The sequence below is a fragment of the Saccopteryx leptura genome, chromosome 6 (genome assembly GCF_036850995.1).
Source record: "Saccopteryx leptura isolate mSacLep1 chromosome 6, mSacLep1_pri_phased_curated, whole genome shotgun sequence".
Classification (NCBI taxonomy): domain Eukaryota; kingdom Metazoa; phylum Chordata; class Mammalia; order Chiroptera; family Emballonuridae; genus Saccopteryx; species Saccopteryx leptura.
This window is the reverse complement of record NC_089508.1, coordinates 188885894-188910055: the sequence shown is the minus strand read 5'-3', so window position 1 is coordinate 188910055 and position 24162 is coordinate 188885894. Positions and strand designations below refer to the sequence as shown.

General features: G+C 53.0%; 1 protein-coding gene across 2 annotated transcripts in view; it reads left to right on the top strand.

The window, feature by feature from the left end:
• The window catches only part of SH3PXD2B (SH3 and PX domains 2B), a 93083-nt gene that overhangs the window by 53772 nt on the left and 15149 nt on the right, over nucleotides 1-24162 (top strand). Inside the window, exons 1-6 of one of the 2 annotated variants that reach the window (XM_066388458.1) lie at nucleotides 3773-3887; nucleotides 8879-8970; nucleotides 9552-9577; nucleotides 15199-15333; nucleotides 19338-19442; nucleotides 23972-24089. In XM_066388458.1, the coding sequence (XP_066244555.1) occupies nucleotides 3876-3887; nucleotides 8879-8970; nucleotides 9552-9577; nucleotides 15199-15333; nucleotides 19338-19442; nucleotides 23972-24089 (488 nt within the window). In that variant the 5' untranslated portion in view covers nucleotides 3773-3875. Of the gene's footprint in view, nucleotides 1-3772; nucleotides 3888-8878; nucleotides 8971-9551; nucleotides 9578-15198; nucleotides 15334-19337; nucleotides 19443-23971; nucleotides 24090-24162 lie in introns of those variants that run through there. The other variant, XM_066388457.1, reaches the window with a different exon arrangement.

Below are 24162 nucleotides of genomic sequence, written 5' to 3'. Positions count from 1 at the left end.
ACCACGGTTTTCTCACGCCCAGGGCGTCACGAGCCCTGGACATCTAGATTTGGGAAAGGAGACTTAATATCCTGGCGGGAGAAGGAAGAACAGCAGCTGCGTGCATGCGGCTGGGGCTTGGGACCATCCGGAGAGGATGGATTCTCCTGCAGTAAACACAGGGAAGGAACCACTGTTCGGCGGGCCACGTGGGAGTGACCGCCCCCCGCTGCTGAGGCAGTGTAAGAGGCAGGGAGGATATTCTGGGATTTTTGGCTTTGGCCACATTTCCTGGGCTTGACTTCAAAGGGGCTGCCTTCCGGGAAGGAGATGAAACTGTCCCTTTTGTCTCAAGGTGCGTGAAGTCTGTCATAGCATTTGGTATCTGTTCATGTCACTGTTGTAAGCTGACTTAAGCCAGTAAGATCTGTTCCCTAATACCTTTATTTCAATAGAAGTTGGTGGTCTCTGCAAGATAAAGAGAGATGAGAGCTGTAGATATCCCAAAAGCCAGCTACCAGGTGTACAGCACAGTGGAAGAAATTCTCTTGCTCTACCAGATCTATTATTAAGTTACAGTGACTGATAGACTATGGTGTTGGCACAAGGCTAGGTGATAAACCCAATGGAACGAAATGGAGAACCCAGAAAGTGATCCCGTGTGTATTTGGACACTTGGGTACTGACAGAGGCAGCCTTGCTCATCGTTGGGGAAAGGTCAGATGGTTCAGCAAACGGATATCCACATGGGAAAAAACAAAAACAAAAAAGAACCAACCTCTCCCTTGTTCCACACATGTAATTATTTCCAAGGAAATTAAAGACTAAATGTAAGAGGCAATGCTATAAGAGGCTCTAAAAGATAAAAATAGGAAGATGTCTTCTTAATGTCTAGGTGTAGAGGGATTTCTAAAGACACAAAAAAAAAGTCCCAACCACTTAACTTGGCTTCATTAAGCTGGAGAACTTCTGTTTATCTGAAAACAAGACGGCCAAACCCTGCCCCACCTACAAGCTTTTATTATCAAACAGCTCCCTAAACAGCCTCTCAAGTGGTTTTTGGTAAGCTCCTCGAAATACCAGCTGTTTGTCCATCTGACACCACTTTGCACGAAAGCCCCTCCGCCTCCGGACAGATGCAACAATATCCTCACGGCAGGATCAGCTGCTCTGAGTGGTCTGACAGTAAAAACCCCCCGACAAGGCAGGACACAGGCTTCAGAGTCCTAGACCCAGGCGCCATTCCGAAGGACACGCAATGCCGGGCTCGCCAAGTTCTGTTCGTGCAATGGCCGGAGTGTCTGAGACTATTTCTAGAACACCACTCGTTTAGCCAGTAAAGACGGCCATTTCTAAAGGTTGGTGAATAAAGCCTGTGGTGGTGGTCAGAGGTAAGGATAACCGAGGCTCTGACGGAGACTTTTCTGAGTGAGAGGGCTTGTGATGAGAGTCTTTTACTTGCTAAAGTCTCCATTCCCAGTGAGGGGACCTCAGCTATTAACTCGTCAGCACTAGGGTGTGGCTTAACTCTAACACACACGCTTTGGTAAATGCGTATGCCCGTGCCACCTTATTTTAAAAGTCAAGTATAGACAGTATGACAGTGTTTATATTATAGACACTTGAGACCTCCCGGCAAGATTCTTCCCATATACTTCCGTCCGTATTATTGTTAATATTGTTCTTCACATACCCTCACTTTCTTAATGTCTTTTTAAAATGTAGATATTTTAGAGGAAATTTTACGTTAGGCCCGTAAGATAAAACTGGTACCATGAACCATAAAAGTAAAGATAAATAAAAATGAAACGACAGCACCAAAAATGTTTTAAAATCTATTTACCTGCTATTACTGAGGGTCTGCAGAACTCGGCCCTGCTCTCGGGAAGCGAGTTAGAGAAGTGTTTTCTTCTGGGAATTTGACAGCGTGAGGTCTTCTGTTGGAGTCTCTCGTCCATTTGCAGCTGATTTTTGCGCATAGTGTAAAACAAGGGCCCGATTGTGTCCTTCTGCATGGGGCTGTCCGGTTTTCCCCGCACCCTTTGTGGAAGAGACCTATCCTTTCCCCATTGTGTATTCTTGGCACCTTTGTTACAGATCCATTGGCCATCCGCTGGATGGATTTATGTCTGGGCTCTTGGCAGTGATTTTGTGGATGTGATATCAAGAGTACAGACAGCGAAAATTAAACAAGTGCGTCTACATCAAACTGAAAAGCTCTGCACAGCAAAGGAAGCAGTCAGCAGGGTGAGAAGGCGGCCGGTGACCGGGAGAGATTCTTTGCAAGGCCGCATCTCTGCGAAGGGCTTCATCTCTAAAATATGTAAGGAGATCCTCCTGCATCTCAGTAGCAAAATCACTAATAACTCCATGAAAAACTGGGCTAAAGACTGAATAGACATTTTTCCTAATAAGATATACATACGGCCAACAGGTACATATACCAGAACATGAAAGTGTTCAGCATGAGTGATCACCAGGAAAATGTCAATCAGAAACACGAGATATAACCCCACACCCGTTAGGATGGCTATTAAAAAAAAAAAAAAAAAAAAGGTGGCCCTGGCTGGTTGGCTCAGTGGTAGAGCGTCAGCCTGGTGTGCAGGAGTCCTGGGTCGATTCCCGGCCAGGGCACACAGGAGAAGCGCCCATCTGCTTCTCCACCCCTCCCCCTCTCCTTCCTCTCTGTCTCTCTCTTCCCCTCCTGCAGCCAAGGCTCCATTGGAGCAAAGCTGGCCTGGGCACTGAGGATGGCTCTGTGGCCTCTGCCTCAGGTGCTAGAATGGTTCTGGATGCGGCGGAGCGACGCCCCAGATGGGCAGAGCGTCGCCCCTGGTGGGCATGCCGGGTGGATCCCGGTCAGGCGCATGCGGGAGTCTGTCTGACTGCCTCCCGGTTTCCAACTTCAGAAAATACAAAGGGAAAAAAAAAATTGTTGGTGAGGCTCTGGAGAAATTGGAACCCCCACACACTGTTGGTGGGAATGCAAACAGGTACATAGAAAGTTGGTGGTCTCTCTAGCCTGACCAGGCGGTGGCGCAGTGGATGGAGCGTCAGACTGGGATGCGGAAGGACCCAGGTTCGAGACTCCGGGGTTGCCAGCTTGAGCGCGGGCTCATCTGGCTTGAGCAAAAAGCTCACTAGCATGGACCCAAGGTCACTGGCTCGAGCGGGGGGTTACTCAGTCTGCTGAAGGCCCGCGGTCATGGCACATATGAGAAAGCAATCAATGAACAACTAAGGTGTCACAACGAGAAACTGATGATTGATGCTTCTCATCTCTCTCCGTTCCTGTCTGTCTGTCCCTATCTATCCTTCTATCTGACTCTCTCTCTGTCCCTGTTAAAAAAAAAAAAAAAAAAAAAAAAAAAAGAAAGTTGGTGGTCTCTCAAAGATAAAGAGGTGAGGGCTGTAGATATCCCCAAAGCCAGCTACCAGGTGTACGGCACAGTGGAAGAAATTCTTCTCTACCCGATCTATTATAAAGTTATAGTAACTGACGGAGTATGGTGTTGGCACAAGGATTGGTAATAAACCAATGGAACAGAATGGAGAAGCCAGAAAGAGACCCCATGTGCATTGGGACACTTGTTACAAAATAGAACTGTCATACAACCCAGCAATCCCACTTCTGGGTATTTATTCAAAAGAATTGAAATCAGGACCTGGACGAGAAACTGTGTTTGCTATGCGTTGAAAAGGTCAGGCAGATCGAGCCCCGGCTTGACCCCCCTGACCCTCGGCGTGTGCGCTACCCAAGGTCACTGCAGCTCTGCTCACTAAAAGACGGGGACACGACCTAAGTGTGGTACAGACACACACCCAAATACCGTTCAGCCTTCACAAAGAAGGAAATTCTGCCGTGTGTGACACCAGGGAGGGACCTTGAGGATGTTATGCTAAGCGAGGTAAGCCAGTCTCAGAAAAACAGACACCGTATGATTCCGCTCGTGTGAGGGATCTGAAAGAGTCAGAGTCAGAGAAGGAAAGAGTGGAGAGGTGGGTGCCGGGGGTCACGGGGGAGGGGACAACGGGGAGTCCCTGAGCAAGAGGAGGAAGCTCTGGGATCTCTGGCCAACAGCCACCAACGCTGTCCTGTGTGCCTGAAAGTTTGTTAAGAGGGTCGATCTCACATTAAGTGTTCTCACCCCAATAGAATACAGTTTTTAAAATACACAGAGAGAGGAGTGTCAGGTTGCTGGGGCATCCTTTTGGAAGTTAAACCAGAGGGGAAGAGCCCGGAGAAGCCGCCACGCTCTCTCGGTAGCCTGGGCCCTGTTATTTCAGGTGGTCATCATGCTGACTCTGGGAATCGCCACACTGTTATACTTGCTTACCGTACAGGGAGCCAGAGGGTTAACTTGCTGTGTATGGAACAGGCTAGCAAGCGCTGGAATCGGGGCAGCCACTTCCTCGCTTACTCTGCAGCACAACCCTCCGGGCTGGGTGTGGGCTATGTCCCTTCTACAGAGGGGCGGGCTGAGGGTCAGAGAGGTGACCGGAATGGCCAGGCCCAGAATCAGGAACTGGATCTGTGTGACCTTTCAGGATTCCCCTCAGCAAGTGGGACCTGCCCTCCTCTTATCCCTGCGCCCAGCAGCCGCGTCGGCCCGCGGGGCCAGGATTCCGTCCAGGACGGGGCCGAGTTTCCCTAGATCTGCGATTGTTCGACACGATGGCCCAAACGCGAGACGGTTACTCTGGAATATTTCAGAAGCCGGGTTATTTCCCTGCCCCGGGTCACGTTTCTGCGGGTAGCCTCTGCTTCCTGAACGAAAGGGCAAACATCAAGGCATCCCGTGCCGCCTTGTGCTGGTAACTTGGCCTGGCTTTATGGTGTGGGGGTTCGGTTTGGCTTTCACTTCCTAGGAATTGCTCAAAACCAAGAGAGAGCTTGGCACGGTCGGGAGGTTTCTGTGGGCCTCATTGTCCCATGGTCCATTCAGGGCCTCTGCCCATTTCAGCAAGAGCACCCTGGGAGGCCTCCTCTGGGCAGAGACCAGGGCCACCTCGGGGCCCACCCAGCTCGCCCCCAATGGGCCACGTCTGGGCCTCTTCCTTATGCCACTTATCCCGTGAATTCTTTCGACCCGGTATCCAGGGTCTCCCCAGCACCGTCTGGACATGCAGGGAGGGTGCTGGAGGAGCGGTCCCATACCCCTGCCCTCTGTGGATTGGGGGTAGAAGTCCCGGATACTTCCCCAGAGCCTCCCTCTCCCCGTCTCTAAAATGGGCCAGCCGTGCCAGGAGCACAGAAGCAGCACAGACGACCGCATTTCAGGGGCCACCGAGTGCTGAGCCGACAGAAGGGATGTTGTTACTGCCGCCCCAGGGGGGGGGGGGGGGCCGCGAGATTTCTGCACACGAAGCAGCCAGGACGCACCGCAGTCCGGCGTGCAATCAGCCACTTCATTATGTGGTGCCGACTGCAAGAGCTGCAGGATTTCAGAGAAAGGACGCCCCCAGGGGGCCCGGGCTGGGCAGGAGAAGGAATACTTGCCGCCCCGAACCAGGAAGGGGGGGGCAGAAATGGGAGGCAGGAAGCGCCCGCTCTCTCCCTCTTGGGCTCTGGCCTGGAAAATCCTGGTCCCTGGGGATTTGTTACGGAACAGGAGTTACTCCAAGGTTAATTAAAATGTCAGCAAGTCAGACGTACCAGTTCAGCATCCTTCAGCCCAGAAGGCTAGCTTGGACAGTGACCAGGAGAGGCACCGGACTACACATGTCCCCCCACCTCACAGGTTTTCCTGCTGGAGGGCTGGGGCAGGTCACAGTTGAGGGGGGGAGGGTGGAAGGGGGCTTAAATTAAGAGCCTGACTTGGCCCTGGCCGGTTGGCTCAGCAGTACAGCAGTAGAGCGTCGGCCTGGCGTGCAGGGGACCCGGGTTCGATTCCCAGCCAGGGCACATAGGAGAAGCGCCCATTTGCTTCTCCACCCCCCTCCCCTCCTTCCTCTCTGTCTCTCTCTTCCCCTCCCACAGCCGGGGCTCCATCGGAGCAAGGATGGCCCGGGCGCTGGGGATGGCTCCTTGGCCTCTGCCCCAGGCGCTGGAGTGGCTCTGGTCGCCGCGGCGTGACGCCCTGGAGGGGCAGAGCGTCGCCCCTGGTGGGTGTGCTGGGTGGATCCCGGTCGGGCGCATGCGGGAGTCTGTCTGACTGTCTCTCCTCGTTTCCAGCTTCAGAAAAATACAAAAAAAAAAAAATTAAGAGCCTGACTCAAAGGTCATCTGGGGTCAGCAACCCAAAAATTCATACAATGGAATATGACTTAGCCTGGAAAAGGGAGGGAATTGTATATGCTACACAGCGTGGATGAACCTTGAGGACATTACACTGAGTGAAATAAGTTGGTCCCCAAAGGACCAATACTGGACGATTCCACTTACCCGACGGTCCTAGAGTTGTCAGATTTACACAGAGCAGGTGGTGGGTGCCAGGGGCAGGGGGAGGGGGGTGGAGAGCTGTTTCACGAGGGGCAGAGTCTCCGCTCGGGAAGATGAAAGGGGGCTTGTGGATGACGGTGGCGGCAGCCGCGCAGCAGTGTGACGGTCCTTCATGCCACTGAGCTGTGCCCTTAGTGGGTAAGACGGGGAAATTTTAGGTTATGTGTATTTTACCATCATTAAACTTTTTTTTTTTTTAACTGAAAAAAAAAATTATGTAGGGCCAAAATGCCCCTGAAACCCTGGCAAAGGTGCCAGACTGGAGACCCTTACCCATCTCGCCGTTAGTCCGCCACGGCCCAGCGGCAGGGTTGGCGCGTCACTTTGCAGGAGGGGAGGGGGGCTTTTATCGGTTCATTTATGTAGAAGACGCCAGGCGTGCCTTTTCCAGCCCAGGCTCACACTGAGCGTGGCAGGAAGGCACGTGAGAGGCGCCAGGGAACTGAGGCCTTCTGCGGAGAGAGCAGGGTCCCGCCTCACTCCCGGGCATCCGCCAGTGGGTGACACGGCCGGCAGGGTTGCCTGCCTGGGCTACTTAAATTCCCACACATGCACAGGCACTGTCCCCGCAGAGAAGTTTGCGGTAACGTGTGCGTGTGTGAGCCAGCTCTGCGGCACTCGGATCTGCGTCCTCGGGACCTGGGCCAGAGGGGCGTTTTTTTCTCTTTTAAACATTTATTTTATTTTATTTATTCATTTTAGAGGTGGGGGGCAGGAAGCATCAACTCTCATATGCTCCTTGGCCAGGCAAGCCCGGGGTTTTGAACCAGCGACCTCAGCGTTCCAGGTCAATGCAGAGAGGCTTAAGTACCTGAGCTGTGTCTTCCTTATGGAGCCCTGTCTTCATTTCGTACCCTTTCACGATCGCGTGCACCCTGTGCTTCTCTCCAGTTTGGCACAGAAACCAGTGCAGTGCGGGGCACATAGAAAATGTCCACTGGCCCTGGCCGGTTGGCTCAGTGGTAGAGCGTCGGCCTGGCGTGCAGAAGTCCCGGGTTTGATTCCCGGCCAGGGCACACAGGAGAAGCGCCCATCTGCTTCTCCACCCCTCCCCCTCTCCTTCCTCTCTGTCTCTCTCTTCCCCTCCCGCTGGGGATGGCTCCTTGGCCTCTGCCCCAGGCGCTAGAGTGGCTCTGGTCGCGACAGAGCGACGCCCCCAGAGGGGCAGAGCATCGCCCCCTGGTGGGCGAGCCGGGTGGATCCCGGTCGGGCGCATGCGGGAGTCTGTCTGACTGTTTCTCCCCGTTTCCAGCTTCAGAAAAATACAAAAAAAAAAAAAAATGTCCACTGGATCACTGAGTGGATGCCTGTTGGTGGCTAAGCCAACACAGCAAATGCCTGGTCCCACTTAGTGTTCCCCAACCCCCTGCTGATCCTCGTATGGCAGAGATGGTGGAGGCTCCTTTCACTGGTGAGCCGAGGTGGCCGAATGGCATGACTTGGGCAGGGGCGGTCCTGGACGTGCCGGCCTCATTCACCTGGGAACTTGTAACCTCTGCCTACCTCATCAAACAGTCCCTAACACGTGAGCACTTCAGATCCACGGGTCAGGACAGAGACGCCGGCGACCTCAACGTTCCCCAGCAGACGGCGCACTGAACAAAGCGTGATACATCTGCACCAGCGATTTTCAGCGGGTGCGCTGCAGGAATTGTCGCAACATGCGATCCCTGACTATTCAGTCAGGGGCACTGACCTCTTTTCCCTGAGACTGTCAAATTTTTTTAAAATGACAACAGCTGGCCTGACCTGTGGTGGCGCAGTGGATAAAGCGTTGACCTGGAAACGCTGAGGTCGCCGGTTCGAAACCCTGGGCTTGCCTGGTCAAGGCACATATGGGAGTTGATGCTTCCAGCTCCTCCCCTCTTCTCTCTCTCTGTCTCTCCTCTCTCTTTGTCTCTCCCTCTCCTGTCTAAAATGAATAAATAAAAAAAAAAAAATGACAACAGCCAACACAACAATAGCTGTCCGGTGTGAATAAATCAAATGTATACCAGTTTTGTCAGAAGAGCAAAAAATCGATCCGTTGGCGTGCCGCAGAATGTTAGTGATTAGCTTATGTGTGCCATGAGATGAAAAAGGTTGAAAATGGCTGATCCAAACAGGAGACACCAGCATCCGGTCTAGGTGGTGTGGTAGAAGAATGACAAGGCGTGAAGTTCATGGTTTATTGTTTTGTTTAAATATGTGCGTATTATTTGTGTAGATATGCCTTTAATAAATATGTGCATATATGTACATCCACTGTGTGTGTGTGCGTGCTCCCTAAACCAGCAGCAGTAGCAGCATCACCAGGGACCACTGGAAATGCACCTTCTCAGGCCACCACCCCAGGCTTGACTGAGAAAATCAGGGGGTGGGGCCCAAGCAGTCTGTGTTTGAACAAGCCCCGCCCCCTGGCTTCTGGCGTTCCTGACCTCCCCCTCCTTTTTGGACTCACTCACGTCTCTTTCCCAGGCCCTGATCCAGCTGCCCCCCTACATCTCCCAGTGTGATGAGGTGCTGCAGTTCTTTGAGACTAGACCCGAGGACCTGAATCCCCCCAAAGAGTAAGTTGGTTTGTGGACTTCCCCCGCGCGTGCCCAGCCAGTCCGAAGGGAAAGCAAAGGAAAAATTAAACTGGATTCCATGGAGGGAGCCCGCACCGGGCCTCACTTCCTGTAGCCTTCGCTGTCACTGTAGGTGGGTAACAGCGTGGAGTTTTACAGATGACAGAGGCGGCTGAGTGTGCCCCTGCCCCTCACACCTAGACAGATGGGTCACTCCCTCCGTTTCTGCCTCAGTCACTTGGTTTGTGGAATGAGAGCAGGACCCCTGCCCACCCACCTTTACGGTTATGGGGGTGCTGTAATGGCAGAACTAAGACCTGGTGCCCCTTCCCCCACGGGCTCCTCCCCAGGGCGCTAGAGCACTTATCAGGGAAAGGGAGAAACTTAAGAGGGATTTATTTACTTATTTATTCATCTGTTTTTTTAAGGAAACTGGGTCCCCAGGGTTTGGCTTTAATTTTATTCGTTGACCAGAGATGTTGTGAGATGGAGAATGTCAGCGTCCTTATAGACTGGCTGGTATCAGCACACAACAGGCTCTGGCTTATTACTCTTTCTCACCCCCATTCTCTCCTGTACAGGGAGCATGTTGGGAAGAAGAAATCTGGTGAGAATATTCTCCTTTTTCTCCTATGCATTCAGTGTTCAGCGTCCCCCTGCTGAGCACCTATGGTTTGTGTACCAGGCCCAGGCTCCGTAGTGGGATTGCAGCCACGTGGATGGGTGGGTGGATGGAGGGAGGAAGGGATGGATGGGTGGACTGACGGATGGATGGATGGATGAATGGATACTTGGATACTTGATTGCTTGATGGATTGCTTGATATCCCACCCTGTTTCCCAAAAACAATGATTGGAGATCGTTTCATCTTATACCAAAAAGTTACGAGGTGGGTGAGACCTGGGGTCTGCCGCAGCACAGCCCGGAGGAGCAGGGCGACAGCTCTCTGACGTGCTGTAGGGTGTTAGGTGCCTCTCTTCTGCCTCAGACAGAGGGACGTGGTCACTCAGAGCTAAGCGCGTTCTTCTCAGGTGTCTGGAAGGAGTCAAAAAGGAGGGACTCCGGGTCATGAAGAAGGAGTGGACCTTTCCACACAGCAGGGGGCATTCGGGGCTGAGGGGACAGTGTGCCGGCGGAAGGCGGAAGTGTCGCTAGGTCTGGGCGAGATCCATCCGCCACCCTCAGCCCCAGGCCCACCTCTGTGCGTCCCCCAGCCACGGCTGATCATGGCGGGGCGGGGCGGGGGCGGTGACCGCTGCTCTCTCAGGCCGCTCAGTGCTCCTCTCCGCTCTCCCAGAGTCAGCGCTCCCCTCCCCCACGCAGCAGGCCCTTCTAGCAAGAGCAGTAGTGGAATAAGAGTGGGTGGGGTTTGGGTACACGCAGGTCTAGGATTGGTAAGTACTGATTTTTTCCCCCACCTGCCACCCAGGTCGTTCCCGCATCTTCAAAGCCCCTAGCACGCGCCACAGCTGCAGCCCGTGTGGTCTTCAGAGCCTCCAGAAGTCCGAGTTGTTGTATTTATTCAGGACTCCAAGAAGTTTGAGGGGGTTGATACAGGTGGAGAAGGGGGGGCCCAGCAGAGGTCCCAGAAGTTAAAAAAAAGAAATGGATGCCTCCTCTCATGGGCCTGTTTCCTCATCTACAATATAAAAGGGGGAATTCCTATAGAATTTATAATAGTCGGTATAAAGGACTTAGAACCGTGCCCAGCCTGTTGTAAGTGATATGTTTGTTACTGTCTTTATTCTGCTGCTGTTAATGCGAAGCCCACGGGTGTCCGGGTGCCGCATCAGTAGCAATCTCAGCAACTCTGGCCAGTGGTCAGCCTTCCTTCCCGTCCCGGTGCCATTCTTTTTTTTCTTTTTTTTTAATTCATTTTTAGAGAGGAGAGAGAGAGACCAAGAGGGAGAGAGAGCAGAGAGAGAGAGAGAGAGAGAGAAGGGGGGAGGAGCTGGAAGCATCAACTCCCATATGTGCCTTGACCAGGCAAGCCCAGGGTTTCGAACCGGCGACCTCAGCATTTCCAGGTCGTCGCTTTATCCACTGCGCCACCACAGGTCAGGCCCCCGGTGCCATTCTTGCAATGAAGGATGGAGAGGAGCACTTCTCTTGGCCTCGAGGTGTGGCTCTGGGGTGAACTCTGGCCCCCTCCCGAGCACTTTGTGGTTTAATGGGTACTGGCCGGAGCCATGGCATCCTGCTCCAGCTGCAAATAGTCCTTGAGCCCTGAGGATAATGATACGTTTCTTAGAAAAGAACAGAGCGGGCCACTCTTGGGCTGGTCACCGAGTTTCCGGCTTTGATGAGTGTGCGGGGTCATTCCCAGAGGGAATGGGTGCGAGACAGGGGAGGGAGACAGCTCTGGTTTGTGCAAACAAAAGTGTCCTGTCAGACAGGCTGGATGAGGCAATCGGTCTGGAAAAGGGAGAAGAGGCTCTAATTTGTGGCAACCACTGTTACATCATGCACCTGCAATGATGGGAGAAGGACTTATTCATAGCTCAGCTGGGTGGAAAATAGCATCTCTCCTCATTCAGATGAAGAGCCCGTGCTGGGATTAGCCTTATTTTTCACCTGACCTTTGAACACTTCCGTTGTGTGAGAACCAGCCTTCTTGATTGGATTTGAAAGGGATTTCAGGTTGACAGCCAAGCCCTGAGATCTCAGTGCCAGAATTCCAAGTTGGAGAAGGCTTCTCTATCTCCGGAATCTCCGGTCATGACTGGCTGGCTGGCTCCTGGCAGACTTTGACCAATGTGGTCTCAAAGTCGGCTCATCCTGCAGGGAAAAAAAAAAAAAAAATCCAGCAAAATGTAACAGGTCGTGATTATTCAAGGAGCATCTTTCTTCCTGATTTTTTTTTTACCCTTTCCATACTGAAGCATTCTCTCCTTTACTGACTCTTTGAGCAAGACTGGCAGGATAGTGAATTTCTGGAAAGAAAACCCTACTTTACTATAACTCATTGTATTGGTCTGCGGAGGTCGCCGTAACGAAATACTACAGACGGAGAAGCTTGGACAGCAGAGGTTATTTTCTCACAGTTGTGGCGGCACGGTTGGAGAACAGCCTATTCTTGGCTTGTTCCTGTGTCCTTCTCACTGTATGTTCACCTGGCAGAGACGGACAGCGAGCTCCCTGGTGTCTCTTCTCACCGGGGCACAAACCCAGCGCGAAGGTTTCGTCCCCATGACCTCATCTACCTAATTCCCTCCTAGAGGCCCCACCTCCTCATCGCATCACAGGATGGTTAGGGCTTCAGCAGATGGCTTTTCGAGGGATACAGTGACAGTTCTTTTAAATTTCAGGACATGCCATCTTGAATCAAAGCTTGCCCAACTAGAAAATTCTGTGGTAGATCAGGCACTTGCCTCTTGAGAACATTTCACAGCGAGCACTTCTTCGATGATCGAATCACCCTTCCACTGTGGAATCTCAACATTTGGCTGGCCTTTTCCTTCTCTTATTTCCTGCTGGGCCACAGGAACGGCAATCCTGACCTAAGAATACTTTGCTCTCACACTTGCAGCCCCTAGAATTTAGCACCCGGCATCCACTTCTAGGTATTGCTCTTACTGTGTATTATAGAGCTTGGCTGCAATATCACAGTCCACCAGCAGGTGCCCCCACCTAGCACCTAAACAGCCGGAAGCCTAGTTTGAAAATCTGGTATTTCAAACCCTGGTATTCCTAGTTTTGATGAGTTGAATGCTGTGGGTGAAATGAAGGCCACCTGCTCTGGGAGAACTGGTGCAGAAAAAGCAACCCTGTGTACTATCTTCTGAACTACTTGATGGCATGGAATAGTCTGGAAGCGACTGTCACAGAAGAGGAAGGAGATGATGTAAGACTCCGAGTTTGGAGGCAGTCACTGAGCCATGTGCTGGTACCAGATCGGCTCGCACCAGCCAGAGTGAGCCCTGCTCCGTGCCCTCCTCGTTTCCTGGTATCCTGTCTTACTCTCCACAAGCCCCACGACTCCCCGATTCTGTCACTGCTTGTAGTGATCCCAGATCCCCTCGGCAGCCTGGTTAGGCGAGTCGGCGCAGGGAGTTTTCGGAAGTTTCCGTTCATCCTTTGTTCATGCATTCCAGAAATGTCCGCCAAGTGTCTGTGCTGAGTGCTGAGCAAACAAAGACAGAATGGTTTTGCATTCGGCGTTGGCTAAGCACCTACTGTGTGCCTGGCAGGAAGGCTCTAGGCCCCCTGGGAATGCAAAGGTGAACAAGAGATGGGAGCTTTCTCACCATCCGGTAGAAGAGAGAGCGGCGACCCTCTGCCAGGCTGCCGCGCCCCGCTCTGGTTTTCCACATCAGGAGTCCGTGGCGCCTGGCTCGGACAAAGGGCCCTTGTGCTGCCCCTGGATGCAGGAGCTGGAGGGCCGTGGTGTGCTGGGAAGCACTTCACAACCAGCTCTCCGGTGGTCAGCCCTGCTTTGTAGCATGTGCCAACTTCCATGGTGTAAATGCTCCCGCCGTGGCCAATTTCAAGCAGCCAACAGGATGCCACCCAGGAGATCTGGGAAGAGGCACACAAAATTGGCTCCATGTGAGCCAGCGCTCACATACCCCACCGGCCCTGGGAGTGTTTGGGACACAAGTGTGGGGTGTCCTGGATGCTTCTGTTGTTTGAAGAAATAATAGGAGAGAATATTTTTAAGCGGGACTTTCAGGAAGCCAGGGTCCTGTGGCCACAGATGTCACACTGCCCTCTCAGCACATTTAGCCTGCTGCTCTAAAAGGCGCTGTCCCCTTCTCTTTGGAGTGTCTGAACACGTATAACCTTCTGCATCCCTCGTGTTCTGTGACATCTTTTCATTTATTTATCAGATGTGTCGTAATATTTCCCCGGGGCTGGACAGCTTCCATGTCCTGCGGCTTCTCCTGGGGTGCCTCTCCCCCTCTGCCCCTGCCCTGACCCAGAGCTCTGGCCTGACAGCTCTACGGCCTCCATCTGGTCTCCAGCTCTCCTTCCTGCCAGCCTCTATCTAATCCATCTCCATGTGGCAGCCAGCATGATCTTTTTTATTTATTTATTCATTTTAGAGAGGGAGAGAGAGAGAGGAGAGACAGAGAGAGAGAAGTGAGGGGAGGAGCTGGAAGCATCAACTCCTATATGTGCCTTGACCAGGCAAGCCCAGGGTTTCGAACCGGCGACCTCAGCATTTCCAGGTTGACGCTTTTATCCACTGTGCCACCACAGGTCAGGCACCAGCATGATCTTTTTAAAGATGCAAATCTTCACGTGCCATTCCCTTCTTCACACCCTCTCGCGATTCTACTTCAGGGGTGAAGAAACAAATGCCAGCGAAAACCCCGCCAACTTCTTGTCTTGCCCTGCAGGCCCCGCCTGCTCTGACCCACGCCCACCTGTGTGACCTCACGCAGGACCCCTCTCACTTCTGGGCCGCAGCCACGCTGGCTTCCCACCAGGTCCTGGGAGGCTCCACGCCCTTTCCCACCTCACAGTGTCTGCCTGCGCCCTTCCCCCGGTCCTCAGGACTCCTTATCTCTCAGGTCTCTGCTTTATGTCACCTCCTTGGGAGGCCTTGCTGACCAACCCCTTTAACATAGCATCCCATCTTGTTCATTCCTTGTCCAGCATCCTGGTTGTTTTCAGAAGCGCATCTATCAAAAACAAATACTTTTATACACACACACACTCACACACACACACACACACACACACTTATTGATCACATATACTTGGCTATGTGTCTGTCACCCCAACCAGATGAGGTTCCATGAGTCTGGGGTCTTGTCTGTTCCATTCACTTCAGCACCGCGGCACCTAAGAGAGGGTCTGAAATATCGTTGGTGATTTCGTGAATTAACAGATGAACGACACTGGGTGGTTCAATGGTTGGTGACTGTATGAGTAGATGAATGGATATGTAGTTGGGTGGATGGTGGATGGATAGATGGTTTTATGGATGGTGGATAGATCGATACGAATGAATGAACTTTCCCACTAAGCAGTCCACTTCTTCAGGGCAAGTACCCTATCTTAACCCGAACCTCCAGTGCCTAGCACAGTGCCTGGTCCTTAGTAAGTTCTGGTGGGTTGAGTGAGCAACTGAATGAGAGAATGAACGGCTGAGACGGAACCTACAACAGCTACTTTCTCTATTTACGATGTCCTCCCGCCCCGCCCCACTCTCCCGGCTCCTGCTCCTTCGCGCATGGGCGGGGGCCAGGTGTGACATCTGATGGTGTTTCGTAACCACAGGGAGCGACCCGACCTCGGTGGACCCCATGGTCCTGGAGCAGTACGTGGTGGTGGCCGACTACCAGAAGCAGGAGAGCTCGGAGATCAGCCTCAGCGTGGGGCAGGTGGTGGACATCATCGAGAAGAACGAGTCAGGTAGGCCCTTGGTCCACCTCCTTCCCCAGCCAACACTCTCCCTGGGCCCCTGGGGCAGGGGACACTTGGGAACGCAGCCAGTGCAACAGCCGACCCAGGCTGGTCGGTGTCCACGGGTCTGTCTAGCTGGTGACCTCCTAGAAAGCTGCCCCCTGTTTGGTCACCGTGCTCAAATAACCCGAGTTGGTCACAACTCGCCAGCGTCCTGTTGGGTCAGATGATAGTGATTTGTTTTGAGGTTCACGTTTCACGAGCATTCCTTCCGGTTTCCACGCACGTGGAGGCGCAGGGACTGGCATTCCACAGAAAATGTGCTCTTTGGTTTTCTTTGATTACCACGGGAGTCTTCAGGAAGGCGCCATCCGCAGTGGGCTCTGGTGTGGACCGGACACACTGCTGTCCTCAGCTCACCTGCCCGTCGCAGGGACCACAGGTCAGGGGTCAGGTCGGGGACAGAATGGGGTACAGTTGAGACACTCAGCCAGGGTCTCCGTCTGAACTCTGCATTCCACAGCAAGGCAAGTGGGCTTCCTCGCTCTGACCATCAGTTGTCTCGTCTGAAATAGAACTTCTGCTCCAAAGGGCTGTTGTAAGGATTAAATGAGATGATGTGTGGGAGTGCCTGAACTTGTGCTGGGCACGCAGTAGGTGCTCAAGATGTGAGTTTTCCCCCTTTCGCTTTCCTTAGCTACAAAGCAGCCATTGGTGCCGTTGAAGGCAAAGAGTCGGGAAGAGGTGACTAGATCCTCTCCGGGAAAGAAATGACACAAATCCACCAGCTTTGTTATGGCTAAAATGTGACACTGGCTAATAATATCACGAGCAGGCCAGTGCTCTGTGATACCCAGGGCTCGTTAAGGTCCAACAAATAGGTCTGATATTTCCAGGAGCACATGGGTTACATCCCCATTTGTCATGGGATCAAGGTTAGTCCCAGAAGTCCTTAAATACTCACTATTATAGCGATTGTCATCCCTGCTTCACAGCTGAGGGAGCCATGACTCCAGGTGACTGGGTCACTCACCCGAGATCTCCCGACAGGATGCTGAGCTGGAATTCCAAACCCGTTCCAGCCGGCCCCATGGTCACGTGGCTTTCTGGTGATCCCTGGTAATGCGCATGTGCAGATTATGGGTGTGGCTGGGATGCTCTGTGGAGACTGAAGGAAGGGGTACCCACTCCTCTGGGCCACCTGCTTGTGTGAAGATAGGAAGAATGAATTCCAGGGGAAGAGTCGGGGCCAGGATGGGGTGTCAGGGACATGCCCAGTATGTCCAGAAGGCACTGGAGTGGGGTTGGAGGGGAGGCACATAGTCACATCTTCAAGTGGCCAACAAACTAGCAACATTTATTTTTAATTATATATATGTTTTACTTTACATTTTTCTTAAAGCATTCGTGATCAAGTTAAAAGTTACATTTTCCACTAGCTTCAACCCTAGACCCCTTTCCAAACCCCAGACAGCCCTTCTGTCAGGTTGGTGGGAATTCTTCTTGATAATTGTATACACACAACCCACATATCGATGTGTGTGTGCATGCAGTCATACCCTGGAGATACTGTGGGTCTGGTTCTACAGTACCACACTAAAGCAAATACCTCAAATATCACAATAATGTGAACCACACGAATTTTTTGGTTTCCTAAGGTGTATAAAAAAGTTATGTTGCTCTAGTCAGATAGCTCAGTTGAAGCGCAGAGTTTGCTGGTTCGATCCCCGTCAGGGCGCAGATTGATGCTCCTGTCTCTCTCTCTCTCTCTCTCTCTCTCTATTTCTCCCCCTTCCTCTCTAGCTAAAGTCAACAAATAAATATTTTAATTAATAAATAAAACATCTATTTTTTTTAAAAAAAAGTTCTACTTATACTATACTGTAGTCTATTAACTGTGCAAGAATATTGTCTTAAAAATGTGCATACCTTGCCTGACCAGGTGGTGGCATAGTGGATAGAGCATCAGACTGGGATGCAGAGGACCCAGGTTCAAGACCCTGAGGTCGCCAGTTTGAGCGCGGGCTCATCTGGTTTGAGCAAAGCTCACCAGCTTTCACCCAAGGTTGCTGGCTCAAGCAAGGGGTTACTCGGTCTGCTGTAGCCCCACGGTCAAGGCACATATGAGAAAGCAATCAATGAACAACTAAAGTGCCACAACAAAAAACTGATGATTGATGCTTCAAAAATGTGCATACCTTAATTTTATTTAATTTTTTTTTTTTTTTTTGTATTTTTCTGAAACTGGAAACGGGGATAGACAGTCAGACAGACTCCCGCATGCGCCCGACTGGGATCCACCCAGCACGCCCACCAGGGGGCGATGCTCTGCCCCTCCGGGGTGTCGCTCTGTCGTGACCAGCCACTACAGCGCCTGGGGCAAAGGCCAAGGAGCCATCCCCAGCGCCCGGGCCATCTTTGCTCCACTGGAGCCTCGCTGCGGGAAGGGAAGAGAGAGACAGAGAGGAAGGAGAGGGGGAAGGGTGGAAAAGCAGATGGGCGCTTCTCCTGTGTGCCCTGGCCGGAAATCGAACCTGGGACCTCTGCACGCCAGGCCGACGCTCTACCACTGAGCCAACCGGCCAGGGCCCATACCTTAATTTTAAAATAATTTATTGCTAAAAAATGTTAACCATCATCTGAGCTTTCAGTGAATCATACTCTTTGCGAGGTGTGGCTGTGTATATGTGAGAGAGGGAGGGAGGGAGGGAGGGAGGGAGGGAGGGAGGGAGGGAGGGAGGGAGGGAGGGAGGGAAGGAAGGAAGGAGAAGGAGAGAGAGAGCCCCTTCCTCCATCGTCAGAAGCAGCAGTGTCATCCCTCTGAACCTTTCCTCCTAGCCACATCTCCCTCTGCCTCCTTCCCCCCTCCCCAGTCAAGCACCCTGGTGATTACAGTGGCCCACCCAGATAATCCAGAATGAGCTAGCTCCCTGGTTGAAGGTCAGCTGATTGGCAACCTTAATTCCATCTATAGCTTCCACTGGTCTTTGTCACAGAATTGAACATATTCATAGTTCCAGGGATGACAGGGATCTCTTTGGTGGGTCATTATTCCACCTACCCCACACACCACACAGACTTTTCTCTGGAGAGGGAGGGCCTGAGTCTGGGTGAGAGGCCCTCTCCAGCAGTCACATCTGCAGCCAGCCTGGCCTTGACGTGAGCAGATGCAGGATCGGATGGGTTCGGGCACTGGCTTCCACGTCAGACCGTGCAGCCAGCCTGACCTTGACGTGAGCAGGTGCAGGATCGGATGGGCTGTTCGGGCACTGGCTTCCACGTCAGACCGTGCAGCCAGCCTGCCTTGACGTGAGCAGATGCAGGATCGGATGGGTTCGGGCACTGGCTTCCATGTCAGACCGCGCAGCCAGCCTGACCTTGACGTGAGCAGATGCAGGATCGGATGGGTCGTTCCGGCACTGGCTTCCACGTCAGACCGTGCAGCCAGCCTGACCTTGACGTGAGCAGATGCAGGATCGGATGGGTCGTTCCGGCACTGGCTTCCGCGTCAGACCGTGCAGCCAGCCTGACCTTGACGTGAGCAGATGCGGGATCGGATGGGTTGTTCCGGGCACTGGCTTCCACGTCAGACCGCCCGGTGTGCATCGCAGCTCTGCCCTGAGCAGCGGGAGCTCGGATGAGGCCGTTCGCCTCTTGAGGACCCCGTCTCCTCTTCCCGCGCCGTGAGCGTGGTACTGGGACGATGCTATAAGACCCTGCAATGCAAGTGCAAGGACTGGTAGCTCGCACACCTTAATGAAGGCGGCTGTGCTCTGCCCTCGCTGTTCAGGACCTTTCCCGCCCTGCCCTGGGCTCCGGAGCTGGCTTCTCCTGAGTCCTCTTCGCAGCTAGCAGTCCGCTGCCGTGGCTAGTGGTGTCCCACCGATACCACAGTGCCTTTGTCGCCTTACCCAGACTGTTCACACAGACAGTGCCTGACTGTGTTGTTATACTCTGACACCCAGGCCTCCCGCCTGACCCAGGTAACAGCGGTCCGCACTCTTGTTTCCCAGGTTGGTGGTTCGTCAGCACTGCCGAGGAGCAAGGCTGGGTCCCCGCGACCTGCCTTGAAGGGCAGGATGGTGGGCAGGATGACTTTTCCCTGCAGCCCGAGGAAGGTAAGCGGGCGCTTGAGCCCCGGGCCCACGGGGAGACCTCTGCTGGCCGTCACCCCCATGGGGCTCCTCACCCGGTCCCCTCTCTTCCCGCCCGCCTCCAGTAGCCTGTGGACATGAAGCCAGGCATGGGGTTGACGGGCAAGCCCGCCTTTAGGGACCTTTGGGAGCTGGGCCCCTGACACTTCCATGGAACCCCTGGTCGCCCCAGCCTGGTTAATGTCAACAAGATCAGTCTTCCTCCCTTGAATTAGTCTGGTGGCCAAGATAGCGGGGCTGCTGCCAGCTCATTTGCACGACATCCGAAGCCATCTGTAAAGATCTCTGCTTTCTCTGTTGGTTTAGCGGTCCCTACCGGGCATCAGGGTTAGGGCTGGCCCCCGCCCCCACCCACACTTCCGTATCCCAGAGCACTTTCCCCACAGGTGCCCGAGGGGTGCTTCCTGCCGTGTCAGAAATGCTGAGGCCCAGCGGACTCCCTTCCCTCCAGAAGCATTTCCGAAACTACAGTACACGTTCACCTTAGCTAGTAAACAGAAGGGTTTCAGAGTCAGACAGACCCTGAAGGTCACTTACCACTTACTGATTGAGCAAGCTGGGGCCAGCAACTTAACCTCTCTGCAGCTCGGTCCCTCTTCTAAAGGTGGAAACGATGTCTACCTTACGGAATTCTTCTTTTATTTTATTTTTATTTTTTATTTTACAATTTTTTATTTATTATTTTTTTAATTTTTCTGAAGTTGGAAACGGGGAGGCAGTCAGACAGACTCCCGCATGCGCCCAACCGGGATCCACCCGGCATGCCCACTAGGGGGCGATGCTCTGCCCCTCTGGGGCGTCGCTCTGTTGCATCCAGAGCCATTGTAGCGCCTGAGGCAGAGGCCACAGAGCCATCCTCAGTGCCTGGGCCAACTCTGCTCCAATGGAGCCCTGGCTGCAGGAGGGGAAGAGAGAGACAGAAAGGAAGGAGAGGGGGAGGGGTGGAGAAGCAGATGGGCCCTTCTCCTGTGTGCCCTGGCCGAGAATCGAACCCGGGACTCCTGCACGCCAGGCCGATGCTCTACCACTGAGCCAACTGGCCAGGGCCCCAGAATTATTCTTTTAATTCAACAAGATCCTACGTGCAAAGCACTTGACAGAGATCCTGAAACAATAATAAATAACGAGGACCAGTTCATTGTGCTTTGCATAGAGTCGAACATTTGGGGCTTTGAGTTGATGCTATTGAGAAAGCACAAAGCCACTTACCCTTTGAGTAGTATGAACGTTCATGGACGTCCTCATGTCTCCTGACCGTCCAGAGTACGGATCAATTTATTTTTAAAATGTGTAAGGCAACATTAAAAAAAAGCAAATGTATGTTCTTCTTTTCATAAATTGATTATCAAACAAACATGATTTTAAGTTAATAAAACTGGAACTGGAACTCATTTCATTTTTTGGGGAAAAAAACCTCACTCTTGGGGGTCAGCGAGAATGAAAAAAACTTACTACTCAAAGGGTTAAGTATCTATACGTATCAGAACAGAGGGTGCGAAGGAAGAAGGGGGATATTTTTGTGCTCAAAGGTTAGCAGCAAGAATTTTAGCCTGACCAGGAGGTGGCGCAGTGGATAGAGCGTTGGACTGGGATGCAGAGGAACCAGGTTCGAGACCCCAAGGTCGCCAGCTTGAGCACAAGCTCATCTGGTTTGAGCAAAAGCTCACCAGCTTGGACCCAAGGTCACTGGCTTGAGCAAGGGGTTTCTTGGTCTGCTGAAGGCCTGCGGTCAAGGCACATATGAGAAAGCAATCAATGAACAACTAAGGTGTCGCAATGAAAAACTGATGATTGATGCTTCTCATCTCTCTCCGTTACTGTCTGTCCCTGACTCTCTCTCTGTCCCTGTTTAAAAAAAAAAAAGAATTATATGTGGCTTTGCATTTAGTTTTATTATGGCCAGCAGCACTCAGGGTACAATGTCTGTTGGTTTGCTCTGTGTTTGTAGGGCCCAGAGGGCCCTGGGGACGGGGCTGACGCAGGAATGCCACAGAACCAATGCCAGTTAGGGGGCAGTGGTGTACCACGTGGAAACTATCTCCCCTAGACCGTTAGTGACAACCACACAGGCATGCCTCTGTAGGGGGATGATTATTCTCATTTCACAGATGAGAAAACAGGCTCAGAAAGGTAGAGATACCGGCCCAGGGTCACACAGCTAGTAGATGAGAGAGAGACACACACACACCACATGTTCCCAAGGGTTTGTACGTTTCCCTTCCCCCTGTCAGAGGGCTTTTCTCAGTGCCTCTCTGTAATCATGCCAGGGATAGAATTCTGTCCACTGGAGGCCTCTTCACTCGAGGTTAAAGTTAAGACTCAGGAACTTGGTCCTTCTGAGACCCCCGGGTTTGGCATTGATTCAGAAGTAATGGCTTTTAAATGGGAACACGTGATTGGTGCCCCGTTGGCCTGGAGACCCTGGAAGTGCTTTCTTCTCACCTCTGCCTTCTGTCCTTCGCTTCCACATGCTGCCCGTCCAGTCTCATGGAGGTACTGGTCTTTGCCCCGGCCCGCGGGCCGCCACCGGACCCTGGGGGACTTGCATGCTGTCCGCTGGCGGCAAGGTGTCTACCGTGGACTTTTCTTCCCCGTTTGGGGTTTAGAGCCGGGTCCCTGCATCTGCATGCGTCTCCCTGCTCTGGGACAGCCCGTGGCGGTTGCATGTGAGAAACAGCGAACCTGTCTGTGCTGTGTGTGTGTGTGTGTGTGTGTGTGTGTGTGTGTGTGTGTGCGCGCGCGTGTGTGTGTGCGTGCGTGTGTGTGTGTGTGTGTGTGCGTGCGTGTGTGCGCGCGCACGCGCGTGTGTGCATGTGCATGCATGTGCGTGTGTGTGTTGGCATGGCAGTTCGGGAGGAGGGAGCCTGGGGCTTAAAGTTTCTTAGGTTAAAAAAGGACGTCTGGGGGCCTCTGTAATGCTGAGCCAGTGACCTGTTCCTTTCGTCAGGCACCTTTGATTGAGTTGCAAGGAAAAGAAACCCACATCAAACTGGCCTAAGCACAGAGGGAAGTATATTGACTCCTATCAATAAAAAAAAAAAAAACCAGGGTAGGGCAAGCTTCAGGCACGGCTGGATCCAGGGGCTTGAAATGATCCTGGGGACCTGAGACTGACACTTGCCGCCTCTCTGCTCTGCTTTGCTGGAGCCGTTCTCTCGTGAGGAGAGTAGTTCCAGGCGCCCTCCAGGGATGCCCACCTATAAAGTTCTTCAACACAGATGCCAGGAGGGGTTGTAACTGACCCACATGGGTCACATGCCATCCCTGAAACAATCATAGATGCCAGGGGGATGCCAGCGCAGGGTCCCACCCCCTCCTCTCCTTCCAAGAGGCAGTGAAGTCAACCTCGCCCAAACCATGTGGACAGGGGCTGGTAGTGCCGTCAGAGACAGGGCAGTGGGTGGTAAGCATCAGTACCATCAGGCCCCCACTGTGCCGTCTAGAAAGCCTTCTCCCTTAAGCTCTGCTAGGGGGTCACTGAGTGTTGCACGGAGCCCACAGAGGCCGCTGGGTGCTAGAGAATCCCATGGGCGATTCAGCAAAAGGGTGCTGGCCCCAGGAGTCCAGGCCTGTAGTGCTGCCTGCACGTAGTCTGGGGCCAGACCAGACAGAACCGCTGTGTTCAGACGGGGTTGAACTACCCCTGCACCCCACCCCGGAGCCTTCCTGATCAAGGAGAACAGCTGACCGTGCTGTGCACAGGATATATGCAACCTGAGTCAGCTCAGCCCCCATGGAGCAGGTCAGTGGGCTAGATCAATAAATAAATAAACACCATATGTGTTTGCTGCCTCCCTCTGCACCAGCTGGGCCCGCTGCAGACGGGCTGTGGTGTTTTCCCGAAGGGAGAGTCGGCCCCCACGTGGTCACCATCCACGCCAGCCCTCAGCTGGCCCCTCCACTCCCTGGGGGCCAGGATGTAACCCAAACAGGAAAGCCTCGCCTGGCCAGGCTCCCCGGGGATGGGAGCTAGTCCCTTGCTCTCTGGAGGGCCTTCCCTGAGTGTGACAATAAGCAACCCTTTCTGCAGAGCCCAGGCCCCCCGCTGTGGGGGGCGGGGCACAGATCCTTGCCTTCAAGGACATTCAGATACTAGCAGGGGAAACAGACCGAAACGCAAGAAATCAGTAAATTATATGCTGTGTGAGAAATTATTCCGGGTCTGAGCGGGGGCAGGGAATGAACCTGGGTAAGCAGGGTGAGGATGCCAGATGTCCGAATACTGCATGGGCGAGGTCTTGGAAGGTGACCTTGAAGCGCAGATTTGAAGAAAGGGAGAGGAATGTGTGACCCGAAGGATTTGGACCTGCCCTTGGTCCTGTGCCCTGTTGCTGCTTACGCAGGGTCATCCAGGGCTCAGGGAGGGCCTGGGGGCTGCACGGAAATCTTAACCTCTGATGGGCAGGGACGTCTCACGGACCACAGGCTTGGCCATCAGTGTTTCGGGACCCTCGGTGTCCTCAACTTACCCCGGCATCCCTTTGTCCCCGCAGAGGAGAAGTACACAGTCATCTACCCGTACACGGCTCGTGACCAGGATGAAATGAACCTGGAGAGAGGGGCCGTGGTGGAGGTCATCCAGAAAAACCTGGAAGGCTGGTGGAAGATCAGGTACCCACTGCAGCTGGGGGTGGGTTTCAGGTCACGTTGTCTCCAGCTGCACAGAGGTCTGTAAGCCGTTACA